Below are 24,290 nucleotides of genomic sequence, written 5' to 3' on the forward strand. Positions count from 1 at the left end.
CTGAGATGACACAAAAAGCACATTTTTGGAAAAAATATGACACACTCCTTAAAAAAAAAATGGCAGCCCTGAGCACATTAAGATGAGGGAAATGATTTATATTGAAATTGGTGGATACGAACATTAAGTTCATTGTCTCCAATTAAATATTGGTTAGATTAAATATTTGCTATCACTTATCTCAGAAAATCTAACGGTCCTATTTAAAATTCTTGGGTAAATCTGCCTGAGACCCTAGGCAGGTGTGACTTGCTAAAAGCTAACAAACAATTATTGCTCCAATAAAAGGGACACTCACTCCCGCCGTTTATCCCTACCATTTAACCAAACCCTTTTAAACTATAGGTTTTATGACTATCTACCTTAGTTCTACTGCCGTAGGAATGACGCATGGACGAATAATAGATAGACGTATCTATTAACAAATGAATAAACATCTTTTTTATACAATCCTAAATAAGGGGGGGTAATACCAGATTTGCCTCTCACTCAATTGGACTATCTGCCTTGGCTTTTGATACAATTAGCCATGACTTGATGCTCACAATTATTCGATTTTAATTCGAAAATTAACGGAGAACGTGCACTTGTTTACCTCTTTGGTAGAACGTGTACTTTCACCTATGATTGATTAATTGAGGTCGATCCCTCAAATCCCAGAAAATCTTTGTGTCTCCCCGAAAAAAACTTTGGTTGCCCGGAAATCACGGTGTCATCCCTAGTGACTTTCCCTAGCAAATCTTACTTTAGATACCATAATTTTTCACTAATCTCTTGTTCGTTAATTTTCGTCTCCTGTGCTACTTTGCATAAAAACCAGACCGATACAATTTAAGCATAAACGGCTCTTCATAAATTCTCAAAAGCATGATTTCCTAAATTTAGATTAAACCGTTTCCAATGCAGTATTCCAAATGGTATGTGACCCTTACAACTCCATCATTCGTGGTCAAACAACCTTAACAAGATTAACCAATAATTATACTTGAAATTGTTTAACGGAACGATGGGTTGGATTTTGGGTTTTGAAATTGAACTTCTAAAGAAAGACAACTTTTTTAAAAGTCGAATCGTAAGTTTAAATTTTGTTTTCTTTTGCTATTTTTGGTTTTGGACATACTCTATTAATATTTAATACTTGATGATTGAACGCATGATACAAAAGAAATAGATCTTTTTGCAGTAATTCTTACCGCTTAAATTTTTGTTCGGTGTGTAAAAATTTAGTTCTTTTCTTTTTTATCTGAGAATTGTATTTGTCATACCACCTTTTATTCTCAAACGTATTCACCTTCCACTCCCCTCAGAATTATTATTCTAGTTCCATTACCCGTATAATATTTTCATTGGGCATAATATTTTAAACTGCAGTTTTAGGATTCTCTTACGGTCTTGCGACGCTAGAACAATCTTATATATGCTATTAAATTAAAAAAAACTAGTTTTTTCAACTGAAAGTAAGGAGCGACATTAAAACTTAAAACGAACAGAAATTACTCCGTATATGAAATGGGCTGTCCCCTCCGCAATCCCTCGCTCTTTACGCTAAAGTTTTAATTGTTTTAAAAAGAAGAATTGTGGCAAAGAGTCAAACTTAGCGTAAAGAGCGAGGGATTGCGGAGGGCACAACCCATTTCATATACGAGTAATTTCTGTTCGTTTTAAGTTTCAATGTTGCTCTTTACTTTCAGTTAAAAAATAGTTTTTTTTATATTTAATTTCTGAACGTTTTTGAATTAATGCATGTTTGATTTTGGCTCTCCGTACATAAATTATTAAAATGAAATTTGCATATTAATTCTTTTTTTGGCTAAATGGCTTTCTCTTAGTTTTGATCAGACGATTTTGAGAAATAAGGGGTGCGGAAGGAGGCCTAATTGCCCTCCAAATTGTCGTTTACTTAAAAAGGCAACTAGAACTTTTAATTATTAACGAACGTTTTTCTTAGTAAAAAATATACGTAACTTACGAATTAACTTACGTAACAAACTTTTGTATTCTTATATTTTAATACATATATGAGGGGGTTTGTCCCCTCGTTAATACCTCGCTCTTCACATTAAATCTTAAGTTTTGTCCCAATTCTTTAAGAATGACCCCTGAATCAGAAAGGCCGTAGAATAAATAGTTGAGATTACTAAAAATACTTCAGCATAAAGAGCGAAGAATTTATCTCCTCCTAAATACCTCGCTCTTTATGCTAAAGTATTCTTAGAACCCCTCATATGCGTAACAGTCTCTGTTCGTTTTAAGTTTTAATGCTACTCCTTACTTTCAATTGAAAAAACTTTTTCATGTTTATATTTTCATTGTTATTTTCTAATTGTAATTCTAGAAAATCCTTCCCCCTTTTCATTGAATTCCTCTTCCCCCATGAAATATTCCTCCAAGGAAAGATCCTCCCACATAGCCCCCTCCCCTCAACCTCCCCCCCCTCAAAAAAAAACCTAAAAAATCCCCCTGAAAACGTCTTTACACTTCCCAGTAACCATTACTGTATGTAAACATTGGTCAAAGTTTGTAACTTGCAGCCCCTCCCCCAGTGACTGTGGGGGTGTAAGTCATCCCCAAAGACATAGTTATTATGGTTTTCTACTATGCAGAACAAAATGGCTATCTCAAAATTTTGATCTGTTGACTTAGGGAAAAAATGAGCGTGGGGGGGCCTAGGTGTCCTCCAATTTTTTGGTCACTTAAAAAGGGCACTAGAACTTTCTATTTCCGTTAGAATGAGCCCTTTTGCAATACTCTAGGACCACTTGGTCGATACGATGACCCCTGGAAAAAAAAAACAAAAAAAAAAGCAAAAACAAATAAACACGCACCCGTGATCTGTATTCTGGCAAAAAAACGAAATTCCACGTTTTTGTAGACTGGACCTTGAAATTTTTTCTGTAGGGTTCTATGATACGCTGAATGCGATGGTGTGATTTTTGTTAAGATCCTATGACTTTGAGGGGGTGTTTCCCCCTATTTTCCAATATACGGCAAATTTTCTCAGGCTCGGAACTTTTGATGGGTAAGACTAAATTTAATGAAACTTATATATTTAAAATCAGCATAAAAATACAATTCTTTTGATGTATCTTTTAGCATCGAAATTCCGTTTTTTAGAGTTTATTGAGCCGGGTTGCTCTTTACAACAGTTCGTTACCACGAACTGTTTGATGCTTGCAATCGCAATTGCAATCTAATATTTTTATAATGCAAGGAGAAACATTAATTGCCAAAAGAAAATGTATTGAATGCATTTATTATACATCCAGCCTTTAATATACTATAAGGAGGCTAAAGTTTAATTCTAATTAAACACAAAATTGAAAAAACAAAATTCTTTTCACAACAAAAAAAATTGAATAATAAAGAGGTGAATTGTTTACTCAGTATTTTTCATTTCAATGCTGTAATAACTGGAAAGAGAATACTTGTAATATTATTTGCTTTCAGTGAAGCGGCAATGACTAAATATTTGAAATATAATAATGTCAACAGCTGAAAAGCCAATCAGTTCAAAATTTGATTTTACTGTAATTTCATTTTTTATTTTCAATGCTGTAATAAGTGCCATTTTCACTAAAGCGCCAATGACGCAGTAGGTTTTAGATTTTTACAGTTAGAGAAGGAGGCATTACCCATGCTCTTCATTGAATTAATTTTTGTTTGTTTAAATCTTGATTCATATATTTAATTAAAGCTTTATTCGTTTTAAGTTTTTATTTATTCATTTATATTAAGATTGATTAATTCATTTATACTAGTACAACAAAACAACAAAATTGAAAGCAATACGAAACCGGAAGAATGGAACATCAAGAACAATGCAAAAAGAGATAAGAAAGCTAGATACAATGTTTTTTTTTAAGGAAAACTTAAAAAAATTACCCCCCCCCCCTGCCGCAAAAAAAAGCAAATCAAATGTATTTAAGCTACTCGAACCCCATCCAGGTAATAAGATTCCAGCCTAATGCAGGATAGATTTTAATAACTTTAGTTTTATTGACAACCAATTCTGATTTCCCCCCTTTCTTCTCCACTTGATTAGTTGCAATTCCTTTTTTCTTATTATTAAACGTTTCTGTTCTTTTTTTGTTTGAGAAGCATTGAGCATGCCTCTTTTGATGCACCTAAAGATATTAGTAGTCTTTTTTTTATATCTTTCCTTGTCCTTTTTATATGGCCGATCTTTATCCCCCCCCCTGGAAAATAAACGGCGCAGAAAATAGCTCTCCAAGAAAAATACCCCGCTCCCTCGGAAAATATCATGAAAATGGTTGGCCTCTAATCCCCCCTCCTCCGGAAATTATCACCCCTACGCAGCTTGTTGTTCATATTTAGTTAAATTCTGATTTTCTCCTTCTCTTCGTCACTTGATTAGTTGCAATTCGTTTTTCTTATTGTTAGACGTTTCTGTTCTTTTTTGGATTTATCGGCATTGAGCATGCCTCGTTTGACGCACCTAAAGATATTAGTGATCCTTTTTTTTATATCTTTCCTTGTCCTTTTTCGGTGGCTGGTATTTATCCCCCCCCCCCGGAAAATAAACGCCACAGAAAATAGCTATCCACGAAAAATACCCTGCTCCCCCGGAAAATATGATGAAAATGGCTGGTATCCAATCCTCCCTCCTCCGGAAAATATCACCCCTACGAAGCTTGTTGTTCATATTTAGTTAAATTCTGATTTTCTCCTTCTCTTCGTCACCTAAAGATATTAATTGCCTTTTTTTCCTTGTCCTTTTTTGGAGGCCGGTATTTGCCCCTCCCCCCCCCTCGGTAAATATAATGAAAATGGTTGGTCTCCAATCCCTTTAGACTTAAAAAAAAAACTAGAACTCCCAATATCTGATATAGTGAACACACTCCGAAGTTTCCCTTACCTTGAGGTGGAGGTGTGGATATGAAAAGGGCGATCCCCCTCCTGCATGGAATAAATTCTACTCATTTTGGAGTTTAATGCTATTCTTTAATTTCATATAACAGCAAAAACCAGAAATATACTCAGAAATCATAAGGGAGTAGATATCGATTTCACATTTTTAGTTTTGTTGACGAGCAATTCTGATTTTCCCCTTCTCTTCTCCACTGGATTAGTTGCAATTCATTTTTTCTTATTGTTATACGTTTCTGTTCTTTTCTGGCTTTTGTGGGCATTGAGCATGCCTCGTTTGACGTATCTAAAGATATTAGCGGTCTTTTCTTATCTTTCCTAGTCGTTTTTCGGTGGCCAGTGTTTACCCCTCCCCCCTCGGGGAATAAACCCCGAGAAAAATACCCCTCCCCCTGAAAAAAGAAGAAGAAAATACCCCCCTCCCCAAGAAATACCAATAAATCTCACGCAGCTCGTTGGTCTCTAATCCCTTTTGACTGAATAAAGACTAGAACTCTCATTTTCTGATGTAATAAGCACACTCCAAAGTTTCTTTGATCTTGAGGTGGAGGTGTAAATAAGGAAGGGGCAGTCCACCTCCCGTATGGAATAAATTCTGCTCATTTTGGGGTCTAATGTTATTCTTTACTTTCATAATAACAGCGTGGACCAGAAAAATACCCAAAAATCATAAGGAAGTAGATATCAATTTCGGTGCGGTTTTAAAACATTTTTGGTGCGTTTTTAAAAGTTTCTTTTTTTAATTATGTTGCTTTTCTACAGTGGCGTAATTTCGTCAAACTCCAAACTTGAAGGGTGTGGAGGGGCAAAGTTGGAACCCTTTTTCCAAAGCCAAGTGAAAATGGCAGTAAAAGCTAAAAAAAATACATTGGCATTAAAGGTACTTTATAGTACTATAAAGGTATCATGTACTTAAAAAAAAAATCATGTATTTCTGTAGATACTTGAATTTATAGGTTTACATTAGTTTTGACAATATTTTGGAAGAAACTAAATTTCAGAAGGGGGAAGGGTAAGATGAGGTTTGGGTGAGGGGAAAAGCAAGGTCTGGGAGGGGCAGTTGCTCCTCCCTGCTCCATAGCAAATTACGCCCCTAATTTTTTATGGTTCGAACCTAGGGCCGTTTAATAAGCTTATACTCAAATTCTACTATAAAACTGGAATTATACTTGAAGGCCATTTATTCTCCAAGACAGTCTTCTTGCTACATTGCTAGTAATAAGATGGAATTATAGAATTAATCAAGTACATGACAAATGAAAAGAATAAGTACTTATAAAATAAAGAAAACAATCATTTATCTGATAAAGTCTCACTGTTTCGTGTCTGTCTATCTTTCTTAGGTGATGAAAATTCATTTTTTGTGTCCATATTTGAAGCAAATTTAATAATTTCTTAATGTAACTTGCATTGTTACCATGCAGCATATGTGGAAACCAGTGGCTTTAATTAAGGCAAGGAAAGTTTCTCTACAAGATGTTTTTCCTGCATTCCCCCTCTTAGATTCAAAAAAATCTTTTCGTGGTATTATCATTGACAAAGGGCTTGTTTTTCTTTGTATCTTTGTTACAGAAAACAATAAGACAGCGAGATTCTCCTCCATGGACTCTGAAGAATACTATTTCCACCCCTCTCCCCCTTAGATAGAAAACCATTTTGGAGGGAGGGATACAAAAATAAATTTAACCCATTGGAAACTTGTTTACATGCATTGCGTTACGGTTTAACGATTCGGACAAAATACCGGGGATTAGCTCACTGGATCCGGCCTTGTCCCCTAGTTTCCATGAATTAACACTGTTAATCAGTACCAGTGGTGTCGACTGGTGGATTGGCAATTTTTGTTGCAAATGAGGGTGTTTTCTTGGGTATTTTTGTGAAAGAAAGTGAAAACACAAGAGAATTGTCCTCTCTGGATTTTGAAAAATATTTTTCTCTGTTCCCCACCCCCTTAGTTGCCGTGAATGAATGCCATTCATCAATGCTGGTTCTGATCATTGTCAGCTAAAGGGCCAAGACAATATATCTCTGATTTAAGGCTTATCTTTTTCTGATTTTCCCTATTTGAATGACAATTTTGTCCAAGTCTTGATTGGAAAATTTTCTGTTTACCGTTAAAATTTTTAGATAAACTTTGATATTATGGGATATTATGTTTCATACTGTTGACAAAAATCTAAAGACAAAGTGATAAGTTAATTCAGTGTTCTTTGAGCATTGCAACCGAAACTAATTTTGCGACAAACTTTGTTACTCCTATTCTTGTAAAGTCTTTGACAATCCTTGTTAAATTATCGCTTCTCGGCCTTTTGGCTAAGATCAAAGTGTAGTATCTGTTCTTATCAGCTTAATATCTGATATGGCCCCTATATGGGGCCCAGAATATTCAACTGATCATTCAACCTTCAAGCCTGTATCCGGAGGAGGGACGCTACAAGTTTTCACCCCTCACCCTCCTCTAAAATTTGTTTCGGAGTCGCAAAAATTGCACATTGACAAAATTTGATGCGTTTGAAGACGTGTATTGTACCTTCCCCCTACCCTCCGTCCCATCCCAAACAAAAATCACTGACCAGGCCTTCGTCTATATAAAAGATTAATTGAAATGAGGCGGGTTTTTTCTTTTTGGTTTTTATAATTTAGTTTCATTATTAGCTCACAATTTAGCCCACTTTGCGTTCGTAATTAACAGACGTTTTTACTTAGCTATCCTGCTTCTAGCACTGGTTAAATTGCATTCATCAACAATGTTTATGTGTCAGCATGTAGAATAACTGATTTTCTATTTTGCAATTCTATTCTGGTGTGTCTCTATTCCCTCGCGGCGGAATCATAATTAAAACAAAAATCATATTTAGTTTAATTTCTATTAAACTACGATGCAAAACCAATTTTAAGCTTGTAATTAATATTTTGTTTAAAATAGAAAATTGTAATAAGAATTTTTCCGACTCGCATTACTTACAAAACAGCCACTGTATGTTGATAAATAAATAACAGTTAGTTTGGACTGTTTCATATAAATTAATGACAGAATTGTCAGTAGGCAGAATTGTCCTTAAATATTAATTACAATTTTTGATAAGCTTCAAGTAGAGAGAGGTGGATATCTCCCATCACTCTTTGTGGAGCTTGCTCAATGTCGAAACGAGAATGTGTTTTTGGCTGAAGATAATAAGCATATTAAGATGAGGGAAATTATTTATCTTGCAATTGGTGGATATGAACAGTTTGTTTGACCGTGAAAAGCGATAAGCTATTCCGACTGTATGTTGTTAAATAAATAACAGTTAGTTTGGACTGTTTCATATAAATTAAGAACAGGACAATCGGCCACCAGAAATCTCGGTGGATACAATATAATTTTTGAAAAGCTTCCAGTAAAGAGAGGTGGATATTTTCCATCACTATGTGAAGCTTGCTCAATGTCGAAACGAGAGAGTGTTCTGGGCAGAAGCAAAGCAATAAGTAAATTAAGATGAGGGATAGAGGGAAATGACATATTAAAATTTGTGGATGTAACAATAAGTTTATTTTCTCCAATTAAATATTTGTTAGAGAAATTTTTATAAGCATGTGGAATCGGTATAGTGCACTAATACTATTTTAGTATTAATTAAGTACTAAGTCCTCTGGTCCAACCTGCTATTAAATGAAAAAAAAACAAGTTTTTAACTGAAAGTAAGGGGCAACATTAAAACTTAAAACGAACAGAAATTACTCCGTATATTAAAGGGGCCTTTCCTCCTCAACACCCCGCTCTTTACGCTAAAGTTTGAATCTTTCTCTCAACTTTACTTTTTAAAACAGTAAAAAAACGTTAGCGTAAGGAGCGGGGTGTTTAGGAGGGAAAAGCCCCTATAATATAAGGAGTAATTTCTGTCCATTTTAGGTTTTAATGTTGCTCCTTACTTTCAGTTAAAAAACTTGTTTTTTCATTTAATTTCTGAACGTTTTTGAATTAATACATTTTTTTATTTTGGCTGACCGCACATGAATAATTAAAACGGAATTTGCATATTAACTTTTTTGGCTAAATGGCTTTCTCTTAGTTTTGATCGAGAGATTTTGAGAAAAAAAGGGGTGGTAGAGGAGGCCTTGTTGCCCTCCAATCTTTTGGTTATTTAAAAGGCAACTAGAACTTTTAATTTTATGCGAACGTATTTATTAGTAGAAAATATACGTAACTTACAAATTAACTTACGTAACGAATACTTCTATATTTGTATATTTTTATTACGTACTAGCTGTTGGGGAGGCGCTTCGCGCCACCCCAACACCTAGTTGGTGGGGGCGCTTCGTGCCCCCCCAGCCCCCCCGCGCGCGTAAGTAGTTACGTGCCATATTAGTTACGTGCCATTGTAGTTGTGTCCCTGTGTCCCACCTGTGAATATAGATAGATATATATATATATTTTTTTAACTACGTAAAACTTGCGAATATACAACATTCTTGACTGTCCCATTGTCTGTGCATATAAATAGATTGTCAGGTTTACCGACTCTTGAACATGCAACGTATAATTGTCCATGGGAAAAACAATATGTATTCAGATCTATACCTCATTATTCTAATGATTGCCCTTGAGCTTTGTTGATGATGATTGCTAATCGAACATTCCCTGTGTCCCCGTCGTCATTTATATATCCCCCTGTGCCCCCCGTCGTCCCCGTTGTTGTTGTTTCCCTGTGTCCCGGTCGTCATTTGTGTCCCGGTGTCCCAGTCTGTAATTTCTCTTTGAGTGTCGCGGTCGTCATTTATATTCCCTGTGTCCCGGTCGTCATTTTTGTCCCGGTCGTCATTTGTGTTCCGGTGTCCCGGTCGTCATTTGTGTCCCGGTGCTTTGTTGATGGTGATTGCTAATCGAACATTCCTTGTGTCCCGGTCGCTTTCTCTTTGAGTGTCCCGGTCGTCATTTATATTCCCTATGTCCCGGTGTCCCGGTCGTCATTTGTGTCCCGATGTCCCGGTCTGAAATTTCGTCAGTTGACAAACATGACGTCAGTCGACACACAAACATGACGTCACTCGACAAACACACAGACAACTTATTTTTATATATATAGATATGAGGGGGGATCTCCCTCGTTAATGCCGTATGAATAACAAATGACTAATGCCGTATGATAAATGTCGTATGACTAACAAATGAACTAACATCATTTTATACAATCCTAATAAGGGGGTTTAATGCCAGAATTGCCTCTCACTCAGTTGGAATATCTGTCTTGCCTTTTTCAAACAGTTCGTGGTAACGAAGTGTAGTAAGGAGAGACCTGGCTCAATAGTAACCAAAACTCTAAAAAAACGGAATCTTTATAACAATAGTTACATCAAAAGAATCAAATTTTAATGCTGATTTTAAATATATAAGTTTCATTAAGTTTAGACTTACCCATCAAAAGTTACGAGCCTGAGAACATTTGCCTTATTTTAGAAAATAGGGAAAAATATCCTCTAAAAGTCATAGGATCTTAACGAAAATAACACCATCAGATTCAGCGTATCAGAGAACCTATTACAGAAGTTTCAAGCTTCTATCTACAAAAATGTGGAATTTTGTATTTTTTGCCAGAAGGCAGATCATGGATGCGTGTTTATTTGTTTGTTTTTTTCCCAGGGGTGATCGTATCGACCCAGTGGTCCTAGAATCTTGCGAGAGGGCTCATTTTAACGGAAATGAAAAGTTCTAGTGCCCTTTTTCAGTGACCAAAAAATTGGAGGGCACCTATGCCCTCTCCCACGCTTATCATTTCCCCAAAGTCACCGGATCAAAATTCTGAGATAGCCATTTTATTCAGCGTAGTCGAAAAACCTTTAACTATGTCTTTGGGGACGACTTACTCCCCCACAGTCCCCATGGGAGGGGCCACAAGTTACAAACTTTGACCAGTGCTTACATATAGTAATGGTTATTTGGAAGTGTACAGTCGTTTACCGGTTTTTTTTTTTGGGGGGGGGGGTTGAAAAGAGGGGGAAATGTTACATGAACTTTCCTTGGAGAAATTTATCATAGGGGAAGAAAATTTCCATGAAGCCAGCGCAGATTTTCTAGCATTATTAAAAAAAAAACAATGAAAAAGTAAATATGAAAAAATTTTTTTCAACTGAAAGTAAGGAGCAGAACTAAAACCACTTAAAACGAACAGAAATTATTACGCATATGATGGGCTCGCCTCCTCTTAATAGCTCGCTCTTTACGCTAAAGTATTTCTTGTAATTTCAACTATTTATTCTACGACTTTTGTGATTCAGGGGTCATTCTTAAGAAATTAGGACAAAATTTAAGCTTTAGTGTAAAGAGCGAGGTACTGACGAGTGGGTGAACCCCCTCATATATGTAACAAAAACATGAGAATACAGAAGTTTGTTACGTAAGCTAATTTATAAGTTACGTGTATCTTTTACTAATAAAAACATTCGTAAAAAATTAAAAGTTCTAGTTGCCTTTCTAAGTAACCAAAAAACCGGAGGGCTACTAGGCCTCCGGTAAAAAAAAAATATGCAAATTTTGTTTTAATTATTCATCTGCGGAGAGCCAAAATCAAAACATACATTGATTCAAAACGTTCAGAAATTAAATAAAAAACAAGTTTTTTTAACGGAAAGTAAGTAGCGACATTAAAACTTAAAACGAACAGAAATTACTTCGTATGTGAAAGGGGCTGCTTCCTCATCAAGGCCCCGCTCCTTACGCTAAAGTTTGACTCTTTCTCTCAACTCTACTTTTTAAAACAGTAAAAAACTTACCTATCTAGAAACTACAAACAACATTTTTTGTTTTTAAATATTATTAAGGATTACTGAGATTAATAATTTAATAAAAGTTGCTACTGGTATTTACAGTTGTCATGTGTTCAATATAAAAGAACTATAATATTTCCTTGGTGAAGTGTGTGTTATCTGTTTTAATTCCAGGCTGAAAGTCAGTGGCTATATTCACTCAAATGGCAAATTTTCACGCTGATGATTTTGTTTCGGATAGTAATTAAATAAATTTTTTTTTAAACTGAAAGTAAGGAGCGACTTTAAAACTTATAACAAGCAGAAATTATTCCGTATATGAAAGGGGTTGTCCCCTCCTCGACACCTCGCTCTTTACGCTAAAATTTTTTACTTCTTTAAATAGTAGAGTTGTGAGAAAGAGTCAAACTTTAGCGTAAGAGCGGGGCATTGAGGAGGGGACAGCCCCTTTCATATACGGAATAATTTCTGTTTTGATCTGTTTTATCCTGACACATTTCGGAATCAGTGCGCAAGGTTCGTCGTCATTCATGTATATATATATATATATATATATATATATATATATATATATATATATATATATATATTCTCTTTTAATTTTTCCCTGGCTGAAAGATCGTTCTCCTTGATTGAATTTTTCAAAACTAACAAAATTCACCCTGTTCGCGTGGCTACTTTAGTTGTGATTTATAATAGATAGATAGATAAGTGTATTTTAAAGCCAAATATACAGCCATGAACACAGTACAATAACATAAACGAAAGGCACAAATAACATAAACTTTAATCAGTGATCTTCATAAGACACTTAAATGAAACACTGCATTAACCTAATACTAGTACTTAAGACTTGAAAAAACAGTCATTGAAAAGAACATTTAAAACTCGGAAAAATACATAAATAAAACATTATATTTACTTTATGCTGAGACTTTTTTAATTGTATGTTTTTTTTATCTAACAAGATTTCCAGGTACCTTGCTACTCTAAAAATGAATTGAGGCGACGTACTATTTAAGACACCTGGAAGTATCAACTTATTATTTCCAAATATATCTTCCCTTATCGTAGAGAGCCCAAGGCACCGACTTAAGCAATGCACTAAATAATCCTCTTTAACACTGCAAAGCGGGCAAGTCTCATATATGTCTCTATTGGAACATCTTTCTTTAGAATGTCTTTTAAATCTTGAACTAATTGGCAGCAGTTATCCCTGGGCCGCATCCATAACGTCAAATATCTAGCTGGTAAATTCAGCTTAAAGTAGAACTCCTACAATATTTCGAATGAATATCTCATTATATTTTTCGTCTAACTTTTCAATTTAAGGTTGGAAGTGAATACTCTCATTGAATGCCGCATTTGGGGAAAAGTGGGTTGGCGGGGGGAACTAGTCGCCATTGGATCACTTTTGACTCTTAAAAAGGGAATTAAAACTTTCAATTTCTAATCATTTGAGTCCCCTCCGAGGTTAATACTTCCACGTCTTCCATAAAAATTTTATATGCCTCCAGGGCATAAGTTACAACCCTTGGGCATAAGGCTCTTGGTGGATTATGTTGACCGCGGAGTTCAGACCAGGCAGACCGACAGACAGACAAACGATGTTATCTGATCGTTGGACTATTTTAAACAAACTTTTACTCTCAAAATTTTGAACGGATACATTTGGGAAAAAGAGGGTGTGTGTGTGAAGGGGAGGGTTAGCTGCACTCCCATCCCTTTCGAAACATAAAAATGTAACTAGAACTTTCAATTTCTGGTCAAATTAGCCACCATTGATGTTTATACGATCCCTCCTTCCATAAAAACCTTGTATGCCCCGGGACGTAACTTAAAACACTTGCTCCTGGGCTCTGGGGGTTTGTGTCGGCCCCGGAGTTTTTATCTGATATTTGAACTATTTTTGCAGAATGGCTATCTCGAAATTTTTATCGGATGGGTTTGGGGAAAAAATGGCGTAGAGGGAAGGCTAGTAGCATCTTCAACAGGCTTAAAAAAGTTTGGAGGTCGAGTATTTTCTATCTCCGGCTTAAGCTCCGCCTGTTCAACAGCAACGTCCTGTCCGTCCTCCTCTTTGCATATGAAACATGGCATCGCAACCAAGAACAAGAGAGGAGAATTCAGTCTTTTGAAAACATGGGCCCACGTAGACTTTTCGGCATCCATTGGACCCAGAAGGTAACGAATGACCACATTAGAAATATCACAGGTCAACCGTCCTTCATCGAGACCATATGACGGCGTAGATGGAGCTACCTCGGACACGTGCTGGGCATGGATGATTCCAGAATCTCCAAATCTACATTTTTCTGGTTAGATGAAGGCATCCGCCGCAGAGGTAGACCCAAAAATACCCTCCGTCGCACCTACAACGACCTGCGACCTGCGGCACCTTCACGCCTCAATACAGCCGGAGTGGGAAGATATCCTCGCAGCTGCAAGTTTCAGAGACGACTGGAGACTCTTCTTGGACGTCCTGGGCGCTTCGGGAGGCACAGGAGGATCTAAGGGTAAGGCAAGGAGGAAAGGGGCTAATCGCCCCTCCATCTCTTTTGACTCTTTAAAAGAAAACTTGAACTTTCAATTTCTAATCAAATGAGCCCTCTCTGAAGTTTATGCAAGGATTCCTTATATAAGAATCATATATGCCTTTAGGGCATAACTTACAACGCCTCTCCCCGGGCCCTGGGGGGTTGTATTGACCCCGGATTTTTTATTGTCTGTTGTTTAAACTATTTTTAACAAATACCTATCTCAAAATTTTTATCGGATTTGTTTGTGGAGAAAAGGGCGTGGGGGAGAGCAAGTTGCCCTCAAATATCTTTTGACTCTTAAAAAGTGAACTAGAATTTTTCATCCCTTCTATAAGAGCCATATATGGCCCCAGGGCATAACATAAAACGCCTGCCCCGGGCCCTGGGGGGTTATGTCGACCCCGGAGTTACGTTATTTGATCTTTTAACTATTTTTAACAAAATAGCTATCCCAAAATCTTTATTGGATGTATTTGGGGGAAAAGGGCGTGGAGGGCTAGTTGCCCTCTGACTACTTTTGACCCTTAAAAAGGGCACTAGAACTCCTTATTTCCAATCGAATGATTTCCTTTTGAAGCTTATACGACTACCCCTTCCATATGAAGTGCCCCTGGAAAATAAAACATTGGAGTCGTTTGGCCTTTACAATAGGCAACACAACAGCGCTACCTCTGATTGATGTATTAATACAATGCTTTCAATTAGTGTTCAAAGTTTATTTGAACCTAACCTGAATATCTCAAAGTATCATCAATCTTTTTTTTTTTTTACTACTTATCATTGAATGTAAATATTTAGGTTCAGGTTAGTATGAACAGTATAGCCTAGTTAAAGAAAAGTTGAATGTATACAAATATGCCTATTATTTTTTTTTTTTTTTGCCAAAATTTGCACCCTTGGAAAAAAAGAGACTTGCTCTTATTAATGTTAAGTGCTTTTGTAATTAAGTTTCTGAAAGAAATCATATGATGAAGACGGAGTATCTTTAGCGATTTGTATATATGTTGAGTATAAGGAAGTAACAAGTCTTTTCATATTTTCTGTTTTATTAGGAGTGTAGCTCCAGCATTTTTAGTGCGAGGGGGGAAAGAGGGGGTCCACATCTGGATAAGCAATGTACAGGGAATATCTTTCAGGGGAAATCAATGGTGGTTATTATATAAGTATTACAGTAATAAATAATTTGCTGCCAACTACGGCCTCTGCTTTATTTCAGGTAGATTAAATTTTTAAAACCACAAAATGATTATGAATGTCAGATTATTTATTTAAAATTTGTGCTCGGAGTGACTGTTCCCTCAATCCCTCTCCTCTAAAACCATCTGTGGGGAAAGGGGTTAGAAAACATTTGAAAAACACAAGCCTAAATGTGCTTTAAAAATGTCTGAAAATTCTAATTATTCTATTCCGAATTTTCTTCCCTTAGTCTAAGGGAAAATCAAGTCTCTTTGATGAAAAGGACCGTCACTCACATGTGTCGAAGCTGAGGCTGAATTATCAATTGGATCACTTTTGTTAATTATTTTATTCAAAATTGAGCTGCTTTTACTGTTAACATTGTCTTCACTTTCTGTTATTGTGTTACTATAAGAAGACGTAAATGGGAATCAAATCCCTTTTCAATACCTTCTTCTTTTTGTTCCACTTTTCGTTGCTTTATAAAGTCGGTTCTGAGCTAGAGAGAGAAAGTAATGAGCCCTACCTTTTATTGGTTTTATGAGCCAGTTATAACCAATTAAAATTGATTCAATTTATATTCTTAATAACGTTATAAAACACATCAAAGATAACAGCTGGACAAAGCTGCTTTTGACGGAACTGGTTAAGGAACCTAAAGTTTTGCCATCTTACATCACTGAGCCTACGGACGCATTAATTCTGAATAATAAACTATATATTGTTATTATTCAAATAAACGAGTATTTTAAATATTATTCAAAGTTTTCAAATATTTTTAAATATTAAAAATAATATTATTATTATTCAATATATGAATATGTTATTCAAATAAAATAATTAATTCCAAATAAATAAGTTCGAGAATATGTAGAAGACCATCTGTCCCAATCCTAGGACTACACGTGCATGAGCTCTCCCACCTGATGGGGGGAGGGATATACCGAATGGTTAAAAAGTAAAGATAGCCTGTTCCTTCCCTAAGTCTCCAATAGGGCCTTTTTCTTCAAGGGATAACAAAGAAAAGCTACTATTTAGCAAAGACGTTATTCGGTTAAATTAAAAAAAAAAAAAACATTACAGAATGCATAAATAAACAATGCATATGCATTAAAAAAATATTAATTTATTTGTGGACTAAGCTTTTACTAAGGCTGTCAGCAATGACTTGATACAGACGATAGTAGTGTTCTGTAAACACTTTTTGTGTGGGTGATGGTGAGTTTAATTAGCTCAGATCCTTTGCCAGTTTCACCATTAATATTGAAGTACATATCGCCCTTACACACCCTTCAACTTCTGCGCCCATCATAGGAGACAAAACCTCGCAAAATCTGCGGACTGTTCCAATACCCCCATGCATCGCGTCATTCAGTTACATATGATTTGAAAATGACGTCTTATCAGATCATAAAGTACACCCTTTAAATTAACAATGTTGAAACCTTATTCAGGAAAATTGTAACCCCCTCCCCAAAAACTCACTTTTTTTCATGGGTAGCAATGATATGTCCTCTTATTTTTCTTCGTCGCTATTAAGGTTCTGAAACAGCATAAAGAGTTGTTTAAGGACTCATAAAAGATTACTCTTATATCTTATCGTTATTTTGTATATTAGACTCGATAAGATCGTCATGACAAACTGAAAGCACAATTAGGGTGACATTTCTGGAACGGAAAGGCAGGGCGAGACACTTGGGCATCATAGAAAGCTATTTGTGGGCTCATTTGAAACTAATTCTTATATTTAATTGCTTTTAATAAATTTTATTTTATTATGTAACCATAAAGTGACACTTGGCAAAGTGACAAAAACTGCGCTTTGGGTTGTTTTCAACTAATTTTTTATAACAAAAAATAACGAAAAAGGGTGTTGTCCAATGAAAATCTATGCGAAAAAATTTCTCCTAACTCTTGCGGAGATTTTCCTCTATGGAGGAAAATCTTCATAGAGGATTTCCTCGCATTTGAAATAGTAACAGTATTTATAATTCAGTGATAAGAATATGTAAATTATTAACTTACTCGTTGTGCATTGTTTGGTTAAGAATATTATGAAAATCGGGTCAGTCTTTGCAGCATTGTGGCAGAAGCCTTACCAGAGGCGCCATTTGGGCCAAATCTTGGGGTGGGCATGGGGCATTTGACAGAACTTTAGACTTTTATTATGAATCTAACCTACTTTCAAAGTTTACGATGATTAATAGCAAATAGCGTAAATACCCCAAGGGCCGTCATGTAATTACGCTCTTTGGCTAATAGGCGTGCTCTTAGTTCAAATCATTTGAACAGAATGGATTATATTGGACATAATGGATAATTATGGCCAGAAAAGGGCCCTTTGTGGTGGAAGCTTGGGCCCCTTGGAAAATCTGGGGTGGGCATTTGCCCGCCCCTGACCCCCCCCCCCAAATGGCGCCTCTGAGCCTTACATTAATCAAAACTTGCTAGGGATGCCAATCAGATGGGAAAAAATTGACACCTAGAGCTTGAAAATTATCTTCCCCTTAGTATCTATGTTAAAGCAAACTATTTAGAAAAATTCCACAAAAGCTTTTTGTATAAATCAGGGTATGGGAGGTATACATTTCTGAAGGGGGGGGGGGCATTGCATATTTTGTATACTTGCAATTCCAATCACCAAGCGAACATGGGTCTCCTAGTCCTGCCTATCAAAACTGATAACAATAGATAAAGATTATGTGTTGGCACCGCTTATTTGTGAGCATAAAATATCTAAGTTGTGAGAAAAATATACATTTATTGCTCCCACTTGTCCCACTTGCAGCAGACATTTCGTACAGCATGCTGATGCAGAGATAAATGTCACACATTTAGCACTGGCGTTACATGAAATACAACTAATAACAGAATAAATAATATAAATAACAGAATAAATAATATAAATAACAGAATAAATAATATAAATAACAGAATAAATAATATAAATAACAGAATAAATAATATAAATAACAGAATAAATAATAATAAATAACAGAAATGATCCTCAGCACATTTATGTCAATTCTTTTTTGGTATTGGTTAAAAGAAATATCTAGAAAAGTTAAAATAGCGATAAGTCAGCATGGTATTGTACACAGAGACAGCTCTACGTTTATGGGTTAGTATGTGAATGTAAAACGCATTGAATAGGACGTTATCAGTGCTCGCTAGGCGTTTCAATTATAAATAACAGAATTTGGAGCTATTTTCGAGTTTTGATCTGAATATTGGAAGTAAAAAGAGTAAAACAACAGTAAAACTACTAAGTTCTATGACTGAACTACAACAGATTTGACCTATCTAGCTATAGTACGAATATTATTATAAAAAATATTGTCTTTTTTTTTCGATGATTTCTTTTCATGTTTTCCAATGAAAAAATGTCACGTGTTCAATGATTTCTTGTTTTTCAGTGATTCCATTTCTGTCCTATTTGCAGATGTAGAGGATGTGTCCATATTTATTTTTGAAAGTTTTAAAACAAGATAACCTTATATGGAATTGACAGATTTTAGGAAGTAAAAGACCCTTACTTATCACAGAAAACAATTCGACCTGAGCAAGCATGGCGAAAAAAGGTACTGAAGTATATTTTCGCAATTTTTATCATTATCTAGCCTTGCCAATTTACTTTATGATAAGGTTTTGAAGGCTGTATATTTGCATAATATTTTATAAATATTATTTTATATTAAAATAATATTATTTTATATTTTATTTTATTTTATTTATTATATTTTATTTTATATTATTATTATTTTATTAATTTTATATTATTTTATATTGTTTTATATTCAGATGATTTTATAATTTTATAAATATTATTGTAGAACATATTAGGAAGCATAATCAACCCCTGTTTTTCGCGTTTTCTTGTATTAAAAACAAGGATGAGTTAATTAGAAAAAAATCATCTGCTCGAAGTAAAGAACGACGTCGAAACTTATAACTTGCAACAATACGTCATAATTTTTTCTCATGATTATTCGGGAGGGAGAGCAACTGCGCCCCTTGACCCCCTCAACGACGCCACTGTGTTTTATTTATCCAATTAATAGGATTGAATAATTAGTGTATCAGTAACGGAATAATCAGTTAGTGGTTAGTAATTATTTCTATTTCTAGGGTTCAAAAGAGGATTTAAAACAGCACATAGTCGAGATTAAAGCTGGAAATGTACAAATTCTGGTGGAACTTCTTACAAGTCGATTTCCTCATGCCAAAAGTCTCATAAACTCGGCTATTAAGAAATTTGGGTAAGAAACTTCGGACCTTCAATCAAGATTGACCTACGAAATTTAGTGTTCTGTGTTAGAGGGAACCAAGTAAAAAAGGGGTTACAACCAAGTTCAGAAAGGGGTTACAAGATCTCAATAGCGATTGATTTTTATCATCAGTAATGCAAAGAAAACGGTTCACTTCGACTCTTCACAGGGTAATCGCTCATGGAGCATTAATGTTTTTCTTTCCCAAACAAAAAATTGTTGATGCTGAAAAAAGATTTTCTATTAATTCGGCCTATTGTGATTAATTGTGATATTAATTCGGCACATTTTTATCTAGAGGAGATGAGAGATGTAATTTACTTGTCTGAAAATAAGCATCAAATGTTTTTGAAAAAATGTCTTAGATCTCACCCTAAAAATATTTTTCAAAAACATTGAAGATGTGGGGAAAGGGGCTTTTTGTGAAAAATTGGCACATTTTTCACCAAGGAGGGTCACACCCCGCTCATGTCAAAAGTGTTCGAATCTCCCTATTCAACCCTTTGTATGCCTATGCTTTTACATTTGGCGACATTGTGTATTTTTGGTCACCTTTCAAGTGTACGGTTACAGTCCCCAGAGAGTTTAGATAGGTGGGTTAAGTTTGTTTTTCACGTTCGTAGCGGCAATGACTAACTAAAAGCTGAGTTTTAATAAATAAAAGGTCATCTTTGAGGATAGGGGAAAGTCCAGGATTGTGACCTCCGTCCATCCCACCTAGGTAACTAACAAACTAGTTCTGTGACCTGCACAGGGCACTTGTCCCTCTTCAGATAATGAATGGGAATAGCTTTGAAATTTGAATCACCACCCCCAGGTCAAATTTCAATTGGTGAATATGAGCTAACAAGTAATTCATAGCTGCATTAAAAAAAAAAACAAAAAAAAACATCATTATATGCTAAGGATATGAATTTCAAAGATGGACAACTGCGAAAACCATTCCCAAAATTTACTATCTTTTGAATTTTTGGATTTGATTTACCCCGAAGAAGGCCTAAACTGGTAGAATGAAGCGCAAGTTGGTACGCTTATGAAAGTTTAAGTCAGTGGGAATAACGAGGCTCTGACTCCAACCAGTGAAAGACCTCTCCTAATGATGAAAACGCTTAGGAAAGTTTAAGTCAGAGAGGATAATGAGACTCTTTGGTTACAACCAGGGAAAGACCTCTCCTACTGATAAAAACGCTTAGGAAAGTTTAAGTCAGGGGGAATATTAGGACTCTGACTCCAACTTGCCTCTTCTACTGATGAAAACGCTTAGGAAAGTTTAAGTCAGTGGGAATAACGAGACTCTTGACTCCAACCAGTGAAAGACCTCTGGTGAAAACTTCGACTTATGAAACGGTATTCTAAATAAATGCTCTACTATTTATGTTGAATATTTAAGCACTGATGTTTAAAATCAGGAGTCGAATTTTACGTATAAAATTTAGGAATGAAAATTACTGTCGAAATCATACTTTCAAAACTGCGGTTTCAGAAAGATATTTACTCTTCTAAGATTCCAGGATTATCAGCGGAGTGAAAAATGTTCCTTTCACGAGTTGTAGTTGGGGTCATTTACGGCACAGGATGCATATATTCATTAAATAGAATTGACTGACTAATGAAAGCCTTTATTTAATTCAGTAAACAGATGATTCAGCGATTTGGTTCTTTGCAGAACCAAAACCAATCAAATATTTATTTATTTATTTCAACGTTTTTATCATTACAAAAAGGTAAAGAAGCAGAGCTCTAAAAAAAAACCGTAAATAATCGTTCCATTTCAACACTAAAGAAAGAAATCTTATGCATTTTTACAGGTTTATCAACTACCGGAGGCAGTATGACCGGAAAAAATATTCTCCTTTAACTATTATGCATGAATTCGCTGAGTGAATTTTGTCAATTTTATCCGTTTCATATACATAGTGACCCAACAGAATGGAGGACATCTAGCCCCCCTTCTCCCCAAAACACTGAAATAATATTTTAGATAGCCATTTGGTTCATCATAATTTAAAGGTCCTATAAATTTTCCTAGCGTGATGAAATGAACCCCCTCCTCCCGTCCCCCACAGCTGAATAGGAAAATGACTTTAATTTTTGCTATTTGTCCATTGTTTACAGATAGTGTTCGTTGGAAAACACGCGGCCACTTTTTGCAGGGCAGTTTTCTGCAAAGGGAAGGTAGGATATTCTGGGGGAGAATTTTCAGTAGAGAAGAAATTTTCAGAAAGAATTTTCCCTAACTCATCAACGGGATTATTTTTATTTGTCCTTCTTTCTCTTTCAATGAACAATTATTGAATTTAAACATTTTTAATTATATTTATTGCTTCAAATTGATAGGGCCAGGCAGGCTGACGCTGGTTTCTGCTTACGGAACTTCAACTTAAGAGGGATAGTAATAACCAAAGCACTACCCTCACAAAGCTACGAAAAGGCCGAAGAGGATGCAATTGAAGCTGGAGCAGAAGAAGTTATTGAAGAAAATAATGAAGATGGAAGAGAGTTTAAGGTATATTCTTTAGATAAAAGACCTACTAGATGCATTTTCAGTATGACCATACTAATATGCTATTTAATCTGGCATTTATCTATATATTTTAGAGTATCAAGGATAGTGAAAACGAAATCTGATTATTTTAGTAGGTTGAGCAGAAACTTGAGCGCCGTATAAACATATCTTAAAAAATTAGATATTAGCCCCAAAAAAGAAAAGTAGGTTGAAAGGGGATAATACCCATTATGGCATTATCGTATGTGCGAAGGAATAGTTTTTGGCTACTTTTAACGTTACGTTTAAGTACTTAAAAAGTCACGTAGATATAACAAATTGCTTTCAAATGAAATTTTGAGTTCTAGTGCCCTTTTTTAGTAATAAAAGAGATAAAGACATCACATTTTTCATTCATTTTTGGCCACAAAGCTATAAATTTTGCACAAATAGGGTGGAAGTGCCATTTGATGGAAATCCTGGCAAAGACTACGATTTAGAGCTATATCAAAGAACTATACGTGTGGAGTTGCTCGGTAGGTATGCTTTCGAAACAGATTAACTATATTTTCAGTGGGTCATTTTTCTGTATTTTTCATTGTGCTGTTTTGGGGTTTTATGCTTTATATTGTAGTGTTTTATTGTTTATCTTTATGTTGGTTTTGGTAAATGGTCTCATACTCTATACTCTTTTTCTTTCTTTTTTCTTTTTTTTAGCAAATCCTCACAAGCTCCGCTTTTGTTGTGCTATTATATAAAAATGATTAATTTCAATAAAATTATTCCACTGCTACTACTACTACTACTATATGGAACCTCTCGCCTTTGAATGTCATATATTGTAAGATGGTGGTACGCTTTGCACCATGAGGTATGCATAAAAAATGGGAATGAGAAAAACTGTGAACCGTCACTATACATATTCTACCTTCTCCTGATCTTCATCAATTGTTGTACAGCTTGTACAGCTAAGCTCATGCAAAAAAGTCAAAGTTTACGTTAGAAGTAAACAATGTTTGTTTAAAGCAATAAGTTCTCATTTATTCGCGTTAAACTGCAGCATATTGTGTAAGGTGTGTTTCATAACGATTATATTGGAATTCATGTAGATCAGCACAGATAAGAGAATTTGAAGCGGATTCTAAAGTTAGACATATTTGTGCAGAATCTATGAATTTCAATTCACATTCCCTATATCCTTAATTGGGCTATAAATCCAATACTTACTGTTTCATTAGCCTTCAATAATATCGTTACAAGTTCCTGCTCTGGATGACGAGAATGGTTTGGTGCTAAAATTTAAAAACGGCATCTTGCTTGCATGTCAAAGGTGAAGGTATCCGAAGTTTGAAGTATGCATCTAATTATAAGAAAATTATTTTATTATTAAGTTATTATATTTATTTATATTAATTTAAACTCCCTTGCCACGGCCAGGAATCGAACCGCAGCACCCATGATTTCCAGGCGCCGCTTTATCCATTCAGCCACGACAAGGTATTAATAAACTTTTTTAAGTGACTAGTTTTTATTAATGACAACTTCGGAGTGCAAAAGTTAACATTATAGAACCTTTTTTGGGCGTAACCAGCAGCTGAATGAATATGCGCTTTTCATTGTTTTGGAAAATCATGACTAATATTTTACGCTGGTCTATAACGATTTTCCTATGATGAAACTGGACTCTTGTTCATAACATTAAACAAAAAGACGGACGGATTGTTTTTGTCTAATATTCCAGTGTAGTTTATCGTTATGCACAATTCTTCCTTTAGAATATCGAACACCAATCTACTTTAGTTGTGTTATGTTGACAACTTATTAGTTGTCTTTATGTTGACAAATACTTTTAACTGCTCGTCAGAGGCAGAAATTCAATCTTGCAACTGGAAACGTATTATTCAAGAACAGTCGTAATGATGATTTCCGATTCTGGCTTAGTTTAAAACTCTGGATTTGAAGATTTGTCAGCAAAAATTGTGATCGTAAACCAGTTTTTGTGTACAAGCTCCTCAAGTAACAATATAAAATTAGCTACACCTGAAATTGTGTTAAGAAATTCATGTCAGTAGCTTTGCCTTATGATATTTTAATATCTGTTTAATCTACCAACAAAGATAAATAACATTAGAAATTATATTAGCTATATTATAATAATCATGGGGGCCAGGGCGGTTCCTAGGGTTGAAG

At 35.3% G+C, this 24,290-nt stretch overlaps 1 protein-coding gene and 1 pseudogene across 1 annotated transcript in view; both read left to right on the forward strand.

Moving 5' to 3' along the window:
* LOC136037093 (probable transcriptional regulatory protein Dgeo_2194) overlaps positions 1 to 24,290 on the forward strand; it is a 42,428-nt gene that overhangs the window by 17,376 nt on the left and 762 nt on the right. The window contains exons 3-4 of the mRNA XM_065719543.1: positions 19,476 to 19,606; positions 21,953 to 22,121. Of these exons, the coding sequence (XP_065575615.1) occupies positions 19,476 to 19,606; positions 21,953 to 22,121 (300 nt within the window). The remainder of the gene's footprint in view (positions 1 to 19,475; positions 19,607 to 21,952; positions 22,122 to 24,290) is intronic.
* On the forward strand, positions 7,181 to 7,294 carry LOC136037455 (U2 spliceosomal RNA; annotated as a pseudogene).

This window comes from Artemia franciscana, chromosome 16 (assembly GCF_032884065.1).
Source record: "Artemia franciscana chromosome 16, ASM3288406v1, whole genome shotgun sequence".
Lineage (NCBI taxonomy): Eukaryota > Metazoa > Arthropoda > Branchiopoda > Anostraca > Artemiidae > Artemia > Artemia franciscana.